Source organism: Manis javanica, chromosome 2 (genome assembly GCF_040802235.1).
Source record: "Manis javanica isolate MJ-LG chromosome 2, MJ_LKY, whole genome shotgun sequence".
Lineage (NCBI taxonomy): Eukaryota > Metazoa > Chordata > Mammalia > Pholidota > Manidae > Manis > Manis javanica.
The window spans coordinates 163895554-163911067 of NC_133157.1; the positions used below are offsets into that span (position 1 = coordinate 163895554).

General features: G+C 40.7%; 1 protein-coding gene across 6 annotated transcripts in view; it reads left to right on the top strand.

Annotated features, from left to right (window-relative positions):
• The window catches only part of ZFHX4 (zinc finger homeobox 4), a 170036-nt gene that overhangs the window by 150789 nt on the left and 3733 nt on the right, over positions 1-15514 (top strand). For 3 of the 6 annotated variants that reach the window (XM_073229724.1, XM_073229727.1, XM_073229725.1), the window contains exons 7-11: positions 1456-1592; positions 1834-2034; positions 2549-2666; positions 3141-8510; positions 15330-15514. The exon at positions 15330-15514 is cut by the window's right edge and continues 3733 nt beyond it. In XM_073229724.1, coding sequence (XP_073085825.1) covers positions 1456-1592; positions 1834-2034; positions 2549-2666; positions 3141-8510; positions 15330-15514 — 6011 coding nt within the window. The remainder of the gene's footprint in view (positions 1-1455; positions 1593-1833; positions 2035-2548; positions 2667-3140; positions 8511-15329) is intronic. The other 3 variants (XM_073229726.1, XM_073229728.1, XM_073229729.1) reach the window with 2 other exon arrangements.

Sequence of the window (15514 nt, forward strand, 5' to 3'; positions counted from 1 at the left end):
AATCTCATTGTAATTTGTTGAACGCAAAGCACTAATTCTGTACCTACCACAAACCTCAAGGGAATAAAATTATTGTCATTACCTCATTTAGGTTCTATTTTAATTTTGGTCTCCTCAGAGTCATTCTTACTTTAAAATTTCTTTCTGAATTTGAAACTTCTGAAATTACTTATATGGTGTAAAATATGCATCTTTATCCAGGATAAAAAAAAAGAATGTATTTTTTTGGTTCATTTTTACTTTGTTTCCATAACATCCTTGACCTTATTTTTAAATTAAAACTGTGTTAGTTTGCAATAAAATGCAATTTGTTCATTTATATGAACCGTATGTGGATTGAAAAAAATCAAGATAAATCTTCATGCACAGCATACAATCAGATTACGCCTAGACTCTGTATTTACGCAGGGTCTGATAGCAATCAATGGTTTAGCTTCATTGCATTTCAAGATATATTTGCACCCAGTTGTCCAGTGATAGTGTCCTCACCCTGGAAATAATTTAGTTGCAAATTGACTGGAAGATGGTGAAAATTGAAAGTTAAAATTAGAAATACTCATAATAAACAGCAGAAAAAAGGTCAGATGATGCCGTGCTATGATGAGATTGGAATAGATGGTAAATGAGGTTTTGTGTTTGTCGTGAGATGTATGTGACATGCCTACCCAATGTCGCTGTAATATCCAGCCTCGCAGAGGAGATTATTGGGAAAATTGATGCTGGAAAGAATTTTCTGTTAGATTGGGAAATTAGAATCACACTCTTTTCTTTGATGTGTGTGAGGCTCCTGCACATTACATAGCTCATCTAGGCAAAAATTTAAACTGTCTTTAACACCGAGTATTTGGATTAACCTCATAAAACAATTGTCTTCTTGAGATTTGGATCATGATTTTATGTGTCCAGCCAACTGCTAAAACATCTAAAGCAAAGAGTAAATCACAAATGCAGCAGCAGATATGCCTACTTAATTTTTAAATCCTACATTCACCACCTAGAAATATTATTTTCATTTCTGAATTATAACTAGTTAGCTCTCCTCAGAATTTTCAGATCTTTTCAGTGTCCAAGAATTTTTAGAAAAGAAATAGGTAATTAAACATTGCTAAACATAATTATTTTCTAAGTTAGCATTTGTGAATGGGAGGAGATTTGCTTTAATGTGATAAAGGCATTCTGAGACACCAGAGAGCACATGCTATTGATGAATCTTTCAAGGCACCTAGGCTTATCTAAACATGAGACTGGAGTACATTTTAAAATATATTTATAAAATCCATTTAGTCGGTGGACAAAAAGAAGTGGGCTTTTTGCCTTTTGAGATTAAAAGTGCTTGTCCGGTTATTTTTGTGATTCAGTGGATTTAGAGTCAACCTACTTGAAAATCACGTAATTTTTCAGAATTTGACATTGTTAGTCTTTTAAAATTGATGTGTTCTATTCTTTTTGGGGCAGCAGGAATAATCACACCAGAAAAGGAACTAAAAGTCAGTGTGGGAGGGGGGACCCAGCCACTCCTGCTGGCAAAGGAAGAGGATATTGCAACAAAAAGATCAAAGCCGACAGAGGACAGTAAATTCTGTCATGAACAGGTAAATATGATTTTTCCCCCTTTGCTGGGGAAACCTATTTTTTTGTGTGCTTTTTTGTTTTTGTTTTTATTTTTAATTATTGCCCCTAATAATTGTAGAACCCTAAATGATTCCATGTTGTTGAAATTGTATGTTAACATTGCAATTGGCAATATAATTAACTCTTGGTATTACTTTTAATGTTCTGAAGTCATCAAAATACACTGACTAATAGTGGCCATGTTTATTCAATATTTTTCAGTTCTATCAGTGTCCTTATTGTAACTACAACAGTAGAGACCAAAGTCGCATCCAGATGCATGTCCTATCCCAGCACTCAGTGCAGCCGGTCATTTGCTGTCCCCTCTGCCAGGACATCCTCAGCAACAAAATGCACCTCCAGCTGCATCTGACACATCTGCACAGTGTGTCTCCAGACTGTGTAGAGAAGCTGCTCATGACAGTAAGGATACCAAATGCTGATGCATGTGTGACATAATCTCAGTAAAAGTATCAACACAAAGTCTGTAATTATTGGTTGGTAGAAATTTATGTCTTCTGCAGTACTTAAAACTTTTTGCTGACTGTGTTATAAACATCACAGTTCAAGGCCCATTTGTTGTCTCTTTTGCTTAGGGAAAAAAAACAAGGCGTAGCTTATTCAGTGTTTTGTGGTCTTATTTTTATATCTGTTAATCAAATGGCTCACGTGGGCACGTCGAGTTTCAGACCTCCTTGATTATCATCATAAAAGAATTAGACCTCCAAAAACCTTCAGACCATATTTTAAAGAATACAGCATTGCAACAGCATTGGTCTGAAGTTGGAAGGGATGGCATTGGCCTGTAAGATACACACAATGTCCCCGCTTTGAATGGAAAGATGTTAAATGGAATATGCAACTTGCCAAGAGGCACATGCAATGGAACCTGTGACTTCCGGGGTGCATTTGACATGAACCCCTTGGGTTTTCACAGGTTCCTGCCCCTGATGTGATGGTGCCAAACAGCTTGCTACTGCCAGCAGCCTCCTCTGAGAAATCGGAGCGGGACACTCCTGCAGCCATCACAGCTGAGGGATCTGGGAAGTATTCAGGTATGCCAGGCAATGATCAAAATCAGGGGCATTTGTGGGGGCATTTGTGGGGATGTTCCAAGATTATTATTATCAGACTTTAAGAAAAAGCAGGAAGGAGCAAAAAAGTGTGGCATTTCTAAGAGCCACATGTAGCATCTACTTATCTGTGACTGCCCTTGGGTGACCCACGTGTCAATGTGTGCTCTAATTCCTGGACACCGGTATCATGGTTATGGCCCTTGGTAGCACACTGATTGCAGCATACTCTAATTACCTTTGACTTGTTTTCTTCCCTGTCCTGAAATTCCTTGAGGTCAAGGGTGATTTCATATCCCCAGTGTCTGATACAGTGCCTGCCACATAGGTGCTCAATAATCATTTCCTCAAAGAATCAAGTAATCAGAAACCTTCAGAGACTCTTACTTACACTATTTGGTGGCATTAAGCAGTTGGCTTTCTTCTTATAAGTGATGTATCTGCTTTCTTCCATAGGTGAAAGTCTAGTGGATGACAAAAGCATGGCAGGTCTTGATGATTCAAAGGCTAGTGTGGAAATAAAGAGTGAGGAGCAGAAACCAGCTAAGGAAACCATTGAGGTGTCAGAATGGCATAAAAACAGCAGTAAGGATATGAAAATCCCTGACACACTGCAAGATCAATTGAGTGAACAGCAAAAGAGGCAGCCACTCTCTGTTTCGGACCGCCACGTTTATAAGTATCGCTGTAACCATTGTAGCTTGGCTTTTAAGACTATGCAGAAGCTTCAGATACATTCCCAGTATCATGCGATTCGGGCGGCAACGATGTGTAATCTCTGCCAGCGTAGTTTTCGTACATTCCAGGCTTTAAAAAAACACTTGGAAGCAGGCCACCCTGAACTGAGTGAAGCTGAACTTCAACAGTTGTATGCCTCCTTGCCTGTGAATGGTGAACTCTGGGCCGAGAGTGAAACTATGGCTCAGGACGACCATGCCCTGGAGCAGGAACTGGAGAGAGAGTACGAGGTGGACCACGAAGGGAAGGCAAGTCCTGTAGGAAGTGATAGCAGCTCTATTCCAGATGACATGGGCTCTGAACCAAAGCGGACCTTACCTTTTAGAAAAGGGCCAAATTTTACAATGGAAAAATTCCTTGATCCATCTCGCCCGTATAAATGTACAGTGTGTAAAGAGTCATTCACCCAAAAGAACATTCTCTTGGTCCATTATAATTCTGTTTCTCATCTGCATAAGTTGAAAAAGGTCTTGCAGGAAGCCTCCAGTCCTGTTCCCCAAGAAACCAACAGCAGCGCAGACAACAAGCCCTACAAGTGCAGCATCTGCAATGTTGCGTACAGCCAAAGCTCTACCTTGGAAATCCACATGCGGTCTGTGCTCCACCAGACAAAGGCGAGGGCCGCAAAACTGGAGCCAAGTGGTCACGTGACCACTGGGCACAGCATTGCAGCTGTTAATAGTCCCAGCCAAGGGATGTTAGATTCCATGAGTTTAACAGCGGTAAGCAGCAAGGAAACCCACTTAGATGCCAAAGAACTAAATAAAAAGCAAACTCCGGAATTAATCTCTGCTCAAGCTTCTCATCACCCACTGCAGTCACCAGCACAAATTCAGATGCAACTACAGCACGAGTTACAACAACAAGCTGCATTCTTTCAGCCTCAGTTTCTAAACCCGGCCTTTTTGCCTCACTTTCCTATGACCCCGGAAGCACTGCTGCAGTTTCAGCAGCCTCAGTTTCTCTTTCCATTCTACATACCTGGGACAGAGTTCAGCCTGGGGCCAGACTTGGGCTTGCCAGGCTCTGCCACATTCGGTATGCCAGGCATGACAGGAATGGCGGGATCTTTGTTTGAAGACTTGAAGCAGCAGATTCAAACCCAACATCACGTTGGCCAGACCCAACTGCAGATACTCCAGCAGCAAGCGCAACAGTTTCAGGCCACACAGCCCCAGCTGCAGTCTCAAAAACAGCAGCAGGTGCAGGCGAGCAAGGCATCGAAACAGGAGCAGACTAGCAATGCCACCACAGACTGCCCGGTCGTGAAGGATGTGCCCCCATACAAGGAGGCAGAAGAGATGGCTGAAAAGCAAGAAAAGCCAAAGCAAGAATTTTTAAGTGAAGGTGAAGGGCTCAAAGAAGGTAAGGACACAAAGAAGCAGAAATCTTTGGAACCATCCATCCTGCCACCCCGAATAGCTTCTGGGGCGAGAGGAAATGCAGCCAAAGCATTACTGGAAAACTTTGGTTTTGAACTGGTCATTCAGTATAATGAGAACAGGCAGAAGGTTCAGAAGAAGGGCAAAATCGGTGAAGGGGAAAATACTGATAAACTGGAATGTGGAACATGTGGAAAATTGTTCTCCAATGTTCTCATTTTGAAGAGTCACCAAGAACATGTACACGGGCAGTTTTTTCCATATGGTGCCCTAGAAAAGTTTGCTCGTCAATACAGGGAGGCCTACGACAGGCTCTATCCCATCTCTCCATCCTCGCCAGAGACGCCACCTCCACCGCCTCCTCCTCCACCGCTGCCTGCAGCCCCTCCACAGCCAGCCTCCTTGGGCCCCGTCAAAGTGCCTAGCACAGGGCCTACTCCCCTCCAGGCTCCGCCGCCCACTCCGCCCCCGCCCCCACCTCCACCCCCACCCCCGCCCCCACCGCCACCCCCTTCTGCTCCGGCACAAGTCCAGCTGCCTGTTTCCCTAGACCTGCCACTCTTTCCTTCCATTATGATGCAGCCCGTACAACACCCGGCGCTTCCCCCTCAGCTCGCTCTGCAGCTGCCCCAGATGGACGCTCTCTCGGCAGACCTCACTCAGCTCTGCCAGCAGCAGCTCGGATTAGATCCCAACTTCTTGAGACATTCTCAGTTCAAACGCCCACGGACAAGAATTACAGACGACCAGCTGAAAATCCTGAGGGCTTACTTTGACATCAATAATTCTCCGAGTGAAGAACAGGTCCAAGAAATGGCAGAGAAATCTGGCCTCTCTCAAAAAGTCATCAAGCACTGGTTTCGAAATACGCTTTTTAAGGAGCGACAGAGAAATAAGGATTCACCATACAACTTCAGCAATCCTCCCATAACTGTTTTGGAAGACATCAGAATTGATCCACAGCCGTCCTCTTTAGAACATTACAAATCTGACGCATCATTCAGTAAAAGGTCTTCTAGAACAAGGTTTACCGACTACCAGCTTAGGGTCCTACAAGACTTTTTTGACACAAATGCTTACCCGAAAGATGATGAAATAGAACAACTTTCCACTGTTCTCAATTTACCTACCCGCGTTATTGTTGTATGGTTCCAGAATGCACGACAGAAGGCACGGAAGAGTTATGAGAATCAAGCAGAAACGAAAGACAATGAAAAAAGAGAACTCACTAATGAACGGTATATTAGAACAAGCAACATGCAGTACCAGTGTAAAAAGTGCAATGTGGTTTTCCCCAGAATCTTTGACTTGATCACACATCAGAAAAAGCAGTGTTATAAGGATGAAGATGATGATGCCCAAGACGAAAGCCAAACCGAGGACTCCATGGATGCTGCCGACCAAGTCGTGTATAGGCATTGCACAGCGTCTGGCCAAACGGATGCAGCCAGAAACGCTGTCGTCCCTGCAGCAAGCTGTGGCTCTGGGACTAGCACCCCTCTGATTCCTTCACCCAAACCAGAACCTGAGAAGACATCTCCAAAACCTGAATATCCCACAGAAAAGCCAAAGCAGCGTGACCCTTCTCCCCCTTCTCAAGTCACCAAACCAGCCCTGCCATTAGCGTCAACTTCCTCAGACCCACTGCAGGCCTCTGCTGCAGCTCAACCACAGCCACAGCCACCAAAACCACCCCAGCTTGTGGGAAGACCTCCCTCAGCCTCCCAGACTCCGGTCCCTTCCAGTCCACTGCCAATTTCCATGACTTCTCTCCAGAACAGTCTACCTCCACAATTACTACAATACCAATGTGATCAGTGTACAGTTGCCTTCCCAACTCTGGAACTCTGGCAGGAGCACCAGCACATGCACTTCCTTGCTGCGCAAAACCAATTCCTCCACTCTCCCTTCCTGGAGAGGCCTCTGGATATGCCCTACATGATATTCGATCCCAACAGCCCACTGATGACTGGACAGCTGCTGAGTGGTTCTCTCGCACAGATGCCACCTCAGACCAGCTCCTCCCATGCCACAGCCCCTGCAGCCGTTGCTGCTTCCCTTAAAAGGAAACTGGATGATAAAGAAGATAACAATTGCAGTGAAAAGGAGGGAGGGAATAGTGGTGAAGACCAGCACCGAGATAAACGCTTGAGAACCACAATCACCCCGGAGCAACTGGAAATCCTCTACGAAAAATACTTGTTGGATTCCAATCCTACCAGAAAAATGCTTGATCATATTGCACGTGAAGTGGGGCTGAAAAAGCGTGTCGTACAAGTCTGGTTCCAGAATACACGAGCCCGAGAGAGGAAAGGCCAGTTCCGGGCAGTGGGTCCCGCGCAGTCCCATAAACGGTGTCCGTTCTGCCGAGCCCTGTTTAAAGCAAAGTCAGCCTTGGAAAGCCACATTCGCTCTCGGCACTGGAATGAAGGAAAGCAGGCAGGATACAGCTTGCCACCAAGCCCTTTGATAACAACAGAAGATGGGGGAGAAAGCCCACAGAAGTACATTTATTTTGATTATCCATCTTTGCCCTTAACAAAAATTGATCTATCAAGTGAGAATGAACTGGCTTCAACTGTGTCAACACCTGTTAGTAAAACAGCAGAGCTGTCACCGAAGAATCTTTTAAGCCCTTCTTCTTTCAAAGCAGAATGTTCTGAGGATGTAGAGAATTTAAACGCCCCTCCTGCTGAGGCCGGCTTTGATCAAAATAAAACTGATTTTGATGAGACTTCATCAATTAATACAGCAATCAGTGATGCTACCACCGGAGACGAGGGGAACACCGAGATGGAGAGCACCGCGGGGAGCTCTGGAGATGGGAAGCCAGCTCTGTCCCCCAAGGAGCCCAAAACTCTGGACACTGTGCCGAAAACTGCAACCACACCTACCACGGAGGTGTGCGATGAAAAATTTCTCTTTTCTCTCACGAGTCCCTCCATACACTTCAATGATAAAGATGGTGAGCAGGACCAAAGCTTTTATATCACGGATGACCCTGACGACAATGCTGACCGCAGCGAAACATCCAGCATAGCTGACCCGAGTTCACCGAATCCATTTGGATCCAGCAATCCTTTCAAATCCAAAAGTAACGATCGACCAGGACACAAGCGTTTCAGAACCCAAATGAGCAATCTTCAACTCAAGGTTCTCAAGGCCTGCTTTAGCGACTACCGAACTCCAACCATGCAAGAGTGTGAAATGCTAGGGAATGAGATTGGTCTGCCCAAGCGTGTGGTGCAGGTGTGGTTCCAGAATGCAAGGGCAAAGGAAAAGAAATTTAAAATCAACATAGGGAAGCCTTTCATGATTAATCAAAGTGGAACAGAAGGCACCAAACCAGAGTGTACCCTCTGTGGGGTGAAGTACTCTGCCCGCTTGTCCATCAGAGATCATATCTTCTCCAAGCAGCACATTTCGAAAGTGAGGGAGACCGTTGGGAGTCAGCTTGATCGGGAGAAAGATTACTTGGCCCCAACCACCGTTCGACAGCTGATGGCACAGCAAGAACTTGATCGTATAAAGAAAGCTTCAGATGTGCTGGGCTTAGCGGTACAGCAGCCAAGCATGATGGACAGCACCTCCCTTCACGGCATCAGTCTGCCAGCAGCCTATCCTGGACTCCCCGGCCTTCCTCCAGTCCTTCTCCCTGGAATGAATGGTCCATCCTCCTTGCCTGGATTTCCACAAAACTCAAACAGTAAGTCATTTCAAGGAAAGTCAGTCTAATTAACCAAGTGATATTAGGAAGCCAATCATGTGTAACCAAGAACAGGGTACATTTGGATCTCTTCTTAATTTCAATAAGGAAAATCATTAAATTATTTGAAATACATGTTTTATTGGCTATAATTAATAACCAGGAAGCAAGTCAACCTGAACATATGCAGAAAAATGAAGAGTAGGTAGTGCACAGCAGTGTCTCAGAAATACATTATTTATATCATCTTTATGTCTTAGACATATTCCTTTATACACACATTTCAATACTAATTTCAAACACAAACATGTGGCATAATATTTGGCATTTCAGCACAAACATGTTGCATAATATTTAGTGTACATATTAAGAAAGTTAAGCATTAAATAATACATTTAATTGGTATTTTAATTTATGCTCTTTCCAAGGGACATGTTTGTCTTTTTCCCATAAGTACAAGGAAGTTCAAAAGTTAAGGGTCCTCTAGCCACAGGAATTCACCCACATTATACCTAGCAGGTAATAAAGCTTATGTTTAAAATTTAATTATTAAACATATGACTGCTGTGGTAATTTGTAATTTCGCATTGATAAAAGATTTTGATTTTTGTAGCATCCATTGTTACTTATTATTTAAATAAATTAATAACCTTAGAAATATGTTCATATTTCTCCATGCCTTTTTACCCCCATCCCCACACAAGGTCCTAGTATTAAGTCACACAGAATTATAAAGGTGTTTGAGGCAACCCCAGAGGAGAATCCAGTTCTGTGTTCATCAAGAGAAATATAACTTGTGCAGTTCAGACTTTGTGAAGAAGTGTAGGTATCTAATTATATTAGGCTGAAAAACTGAATATAGTGTGCTAGGCAACCACATAGCCAAACATATAAAAATGTTAACTATTTTATATGTCATATGAAAGTTACATACCATCCAAAATAGAAAAAAAAATGATTTTTATAATTTCTTCTTGAGAGTAAATTTTACTTTAAAAAAATGATTTTTATAATTTCTTCTTGAGAGTAAGTTTTACTTTCAAATTAACAGTGATAGTTTATTTTTCCTTTTTTGAAGGAAATTTTGACATTCTAGACGGACCTATCTACAGTGAGCCGATTACATATGTCTAGTAACTTTCCAAAATATGAGAGAGCTTTTTACATTTTTATATAAGTCTCAAACATTACTTAAATTTCTTATAAAATTGCATCTTTCTCTTATAAAAAGCAAATTGCCATTTGATCTTCGGAAGACGTTACTATTTTAACTTCTAGCTTGGGACGTATGAAAACAGTGATACTGAATGGACTCTTGGTATCTTGCTAGCTTATCTGGTTCTCTGTCCCGAATGACTTGTTGTCATTAGAGAGAAGCAGAATGGAGCTACACATATAAAGAATGTTCCAGAGAAAATTTCCTCAATGTCCCTTCCTTTAGCTGTCACACCAATACCTTCTCCCCACATAGTCCATGGGGCTGAATTATCTGGATATTCTTTGTGCTACAATTATGTGTTTTATTTGTACATTTTAAATAAGCCAGATATGATTATTTTAACATCAAAGCACTGGCTGATTTCTTTTGCTGATGAATCTATTAGTCTTCAGTCCCAATTTATATATCACTATGATTATTAATCCATAGAAAAATGTCTTATATGGAAAAACTCCTATAATCAGTTATGATAAATGGTTTTTCCATATAGTGTCTAATGTGGAAAAACTCCTCTATGAACAGTTATGTATAATTTAGTTATTTAATATTAGATAACATATTGTATAAAATACAGTAAAATTTTATGTTTTACGTGCACTAAGAACAGTTGAAGTGTCTGTGCCTTTAATGCGCAAGTCGACTTTGATTAATGATGCCTGCATAGTCACCCACCTAAACGCGATAGAGCATCTTGATTTTCTTTCTACTGGTTCAGCAGGCCTTTGCTTGGACAATGAGTCCTTCACGGACTGTCCCTCTGGTTTGTCATTCTGAAACCAGTACCCCCAGGGCCTATATGAGAGAAGGTAAGAAGGCAGGGGAGACATGTTCATGAAATACTTACACAACCTGACCTTTTCCCTCTTTCTACTCGCCATAAATACAATTTATATCCTCCCCCCGAAATATGGGCCCTGTTTTTAACTCTCAGGGTGTGGGAAGATGGAGGCAGGTCCTCCTCAGCGAGTAGTATCTTTAAATGCATCAGGTACTGAAAAATTCAGTGCCCTGAATCAGTTGCTTTATTAACTCATGGACCAAAACAGACCAGAGAGTGTTATAGAGAGAAAAAGTCTGTGAACATACCTACTGAAATTTGCAATGTCTCTTGAATTAGTTCCTTATGATAGATTTTAAACATTAACCTAGCAGAGTTACCAGCAAAACCCCATCTAAGAGTCTGAGTTCCCACATTTGCAACACACATCCTTTTTAGGTTAATTTACTTGTGGTTTGTAATGGCGAATATTAATCATTTCAGGGAATGGAGCTGTGGTTCTCCATCATTCTCTTATCATCTTTGAGTATTTCTCATTAAACAAATATCTCATTTGTTTTCTGGGAGAAATAGACATACCAGCTAGGTGAAATCAAAAAGAGGAAATTACTATATAAGGAGAATATTTCTGCATTTCATATATGATATATGTCCTGGGGGTTTTGCAACAGTTCCTTATCTACATGAATAAACTTCGAGAATATGACATGTTCATCTTGGGCCCATTTTAATAGGATTAAATTATGGAAAGGGGTTCATTTTAAAGATATCTCACCACTTTGAAGGTAGATTTGAGGGCTCTGATCTCAAGGAAATCACTAAAAAGGGACTCCACTGAATGAGATTTACCATAAAGTAAGTCAGATTCCAAAGGCTATGTCCCAAAATTCATGTAATTGCAACATACATATTCAGTTTTCATATTAATCAACCTCTTAATTTGCTGATTTCAACATCCATTTTATTCTTTTTGGGGCAGAATTCTGTTCTGGTTTACTAGCTTTAATGTTTGTAAGACTTACCTTACTTTGAAGAAATCTTCAATTTATAGTCTTCCAAAATCACAAAGAAGACCCTTTCAAGAGTAATATACCTCACGTGTGCCTGCTTCCTGGATAATGATCCAGTCCTGAGTTTAGTATCACTACTTACTGTTACTCATTTTTTAATAAAATTAATTATTTTCTGCCAAAAAATTTTTCCACATTTGTCTTTTTCTATCATCAACTATGAAAAAAACAAAAGTAGCAATAGAAAAATCCCACGCCTGTACACCTGGAAAAAAATTTAAAACTTTAAATTTACATTTTATTCTTTAGGATGTTAGCTTTCTTTGGCATTTGCTCAAGATGGATAGAAAAATAATTGGGTTTTCTATTTTCAACTTATTTATGTTATCATTTTAAGTAATGTCTGATTTTTACATGTTGCATTAGTATTTGGAAATGCTGCCTAACCCAGTCTTCTTAAATGGAAGTTTAGAACATGCCTTTTGCATTTTTCTCATACTTCAATGTAATTTACTAGCATATTTGGGGTAAATCTAGATAAGACTAAGTCTTTAATAATTTTGGCACAACTGTCCTTGGCCCCATGTATATAATTAGCTATGTTTTCACCTGAAAAACAAACTGCCTCTGGGAGACCTAGATCAAAGAAACTTGAGGAAAAAGAATTATATCTAAGTTCATTGTGAGACAGGCATTTTCTTCTGCAAGTATTACTTTCAGGAAAACAAAAACAAACAACATGATGAGAGTGTGAGATTATCTGTAGCAAAACATTAATCTCTCAGTGAAATTTCAAAGAACTGCAGTAGAGTTAGGGAACAGGAAAGAATGTATTTTTAGCATTCATTGTAACTCCAGAACAGGCAGGAAAATTTGACATGCATTTAATTTGTAGTTACCACTGCTTATTCTGCATCATGATTACTGTTCAGTTTTCTCCTCTGTTTCTAGTTTTCATATAACAGTTGGCTACTGAATGTTTGTCTTTGAAAAAACAATTGCAAACTTTTACAGGCTTATGTCTTTACTAGTAAGCCCAATGTACATTGTTCATTATCCTTTATCCGTATCTCTTTTCCTAAAATTTTTTTCTTAGCAGCTGATAAATTTAACTCAGCTGACTAATTTAATCCCTCAAGATGCTGGATTCATGAAAATCTCTGCTAGTCTTTGACTATAGTAGTTAGCATTACTACTGCAGTCTTAAAGCAATTTCCATTACTTCATTATATGACCTCTAGATAGAAACTTGTATACCCCAACTGATGGGAAGGCCTGAGTCAGCAAGTATTGATCCATTTTGCTTTCTAACTACCATTGCTGTTTTTTTTAAATCTTAGTTCCTTAAAATTCTTCGTGTCTTAAATGCTCATGTCAGAAAGATAGGTAAGCCAGAAATTACCTTAGACTCAGAGGGAGAAAGACTTAAGTGGAAGGGAGTGTAATTATTGAGTATGAAGTCTAATGGTACTAGACCTAGAACTAAGTTTAGCTTTATGAATATGCAGAAGAAGCTGGCTAACAATATAGTATCATTCTAACAATGCAAGGAAGGCTCTTTTGTCCTTACTAAAACTTCTTCCACCTGTGTCACCCATGCCTTAAATTCCATAATTAGATAGTAATTCCTTTGACTTAATGCATTATCCTTTGTTAAATGGAACATAGCATAAAATATCATGAAATCAAAACACCATAGCTGGAAGAAGCCTCAAATTATCTAATCTAGTATATATTAAGCCTTCTCAGAAATAGGTATATTCATATCTTTGGTTCTTGCAAGTAAAATCTTATGGAGAAGCGACGGAAAGATGAAGATAGTACTGCAGGAATAAATGTGAGGGAGTTGAGAGTTTAAGCCCCCAAAAGCAACTCCATTACCTCACAGTTTTCTCTAGGGCTATGTCTAAAACCAATCAATCTAAGTAGTCCATCATACTAAATTGGATAAAAGATCTTGATGTTTGTTTCTCCTGGAAATCCATGTTATTTTCAAGGATATTTTTTTTTTGCATTTTGCATATTTAACCTCTGAAATTGGTTCAATTAGACAGGAAGATAAATTTGAGTGGCAGTTAAAAATTTTAGTTTCTCTGCCCCATATCTACCACTGAGTCATAAATTTCTGTCTGTCAAATAACCTAACAGCTATAGGACTCAACCTTCTCACTTAAAAAATGGAATTTTTTGCATCTGTCCCCACTTAACATTGAAGATATTGAGCAGCTAGTCTCTAACATGATGGACATTCCTTAGAAACTCTCACTAATATACAACTACAGAAATCATTCCAAAACAGGTCAGAGATGAATTGGGTGTATACGGTTAAAAAGAAGGTCAGCCAGTAGTAAGCTAGGGTAATTTGACAGTAATATGATAATGGTTAGGGTCAAGTTGAGAGTGATGGTGAGGACTTCAGAGTACCCTGAACGCTCAGCCTAAGAAAAACTTTCTCAGCTAGGTAAAGATTAATTAAGAAACTAAAGTTGTGTTCTAGCTGAAGAAATACAAGCATACAGTTTTGTTACACTTGGTTTCATTTTTTAAAACACCCACATGTTGCATTTAGCATAGAGGTAAGACTGACCAGTATTAAAAAGATGGTCATGTTAAATCTCTGATCTTTTTCTCTACAACTATGACCTATAATTTAAACTGTATTCACCTCCTGGTTAATTTTTCCATCAGCCCATCAGGCCTCCATAATAGTCCTCATCCTGAACGTTTGGTAGTGAGCCTTCCCCTCATTCAAGAATGAACCTACTGCGCATTAGGCTTCTGGTCTGTTCCTTTTGCACTCAATTTTATTAGCCTCTAATAAACTTATTCAGGAAAGGCACAGACTTTTACAATTCCCTTTTCTATCCTGAGTTGTCATTCAGTTACTCATCCAACTATCCAGCTCAGAAAAATGGCTCTGTAATAGGTTATTCCCAGCCACTACATCAGATTGCATCCTTGAAATCTGGCAAAGATCTCTCCCGTTATGATAGGAGCCATCCTAAACCCTACATGTGTCTGCCTCCTGAGCATGCAGTTTCCCTTCTCTAATGAAGTAAGGATGGTTTTTGCATAACCTGAAAGAGGCATGTTTTGGGGGTGATACATTTGAGTGGTAATGTTTTCAATTCCTATCAGCCAAATTGTTAAGATGTAATACATAACTTAACCTGCACCTCTAAAAATGAAATCATGCCTAACCATGCCCAGTCCTTGTAATGAATAAATGACTTCACTGCTCTTTGTTTTTTGGTGTCTGCAGTGGTCATTCACTATCGCTATTTAATCAGCTTTTCACCTTTATTCAGTGTAAATGTATTTTTCTACTGGAACTTAGGCAGATGGATTTCATTTTATTTGATAGCTAATTACTTTTAGTGGACGTAGTGATTATCAGACTGCTTCAGCAAAGGAGGAGTGGCCTGCCTTTCCAGAGGTACAGTAAAAATTGGTCAAAATGAGTACAGAATAGGGCTCTGGGAAACTGTCAGAAATAAGCACGGCTGTTCACCACCGTGTTCTTCTTCTGACAAGGTGTCTGTCATAATTTGAGAGCCTTTCGTTTTCTGAGTGAGTGAAATGTCACTAAACTGTGTGGATTCCATTCCTCAGCATTGTGGTGGGAGGTAAAACTAACATAAGGAATGTTGTAAGCCCAGGAAAGCTGTTGCGGGTGGCTCTTCCTGGCGTGTGGAATACACATCTTTTCCGACGCCACCGCAGCCACCGTGAGCCCTGTTTAGGTGGTAAGCAGCCAGCCTTCCATGTTGCTCGTGCACTGACAGTGGGCGTATCTCTGTTGTCATTTTCAGCTTTAACACCTCCCGGTGCAGGCATGCTTGGGTTTCCTACTTCAGCTACTTCGTCTACTGCCCTGTCTCTCAGCAGTGCCCCCACCAAACCTTTGCTGCAGACTCCGCCACCTCCACCACCTCCTCCTCCTCCTCCTCCTCCATCCTCTCTGTCAGGACAGCAGACCGAGCTGCAGAACAAAGAA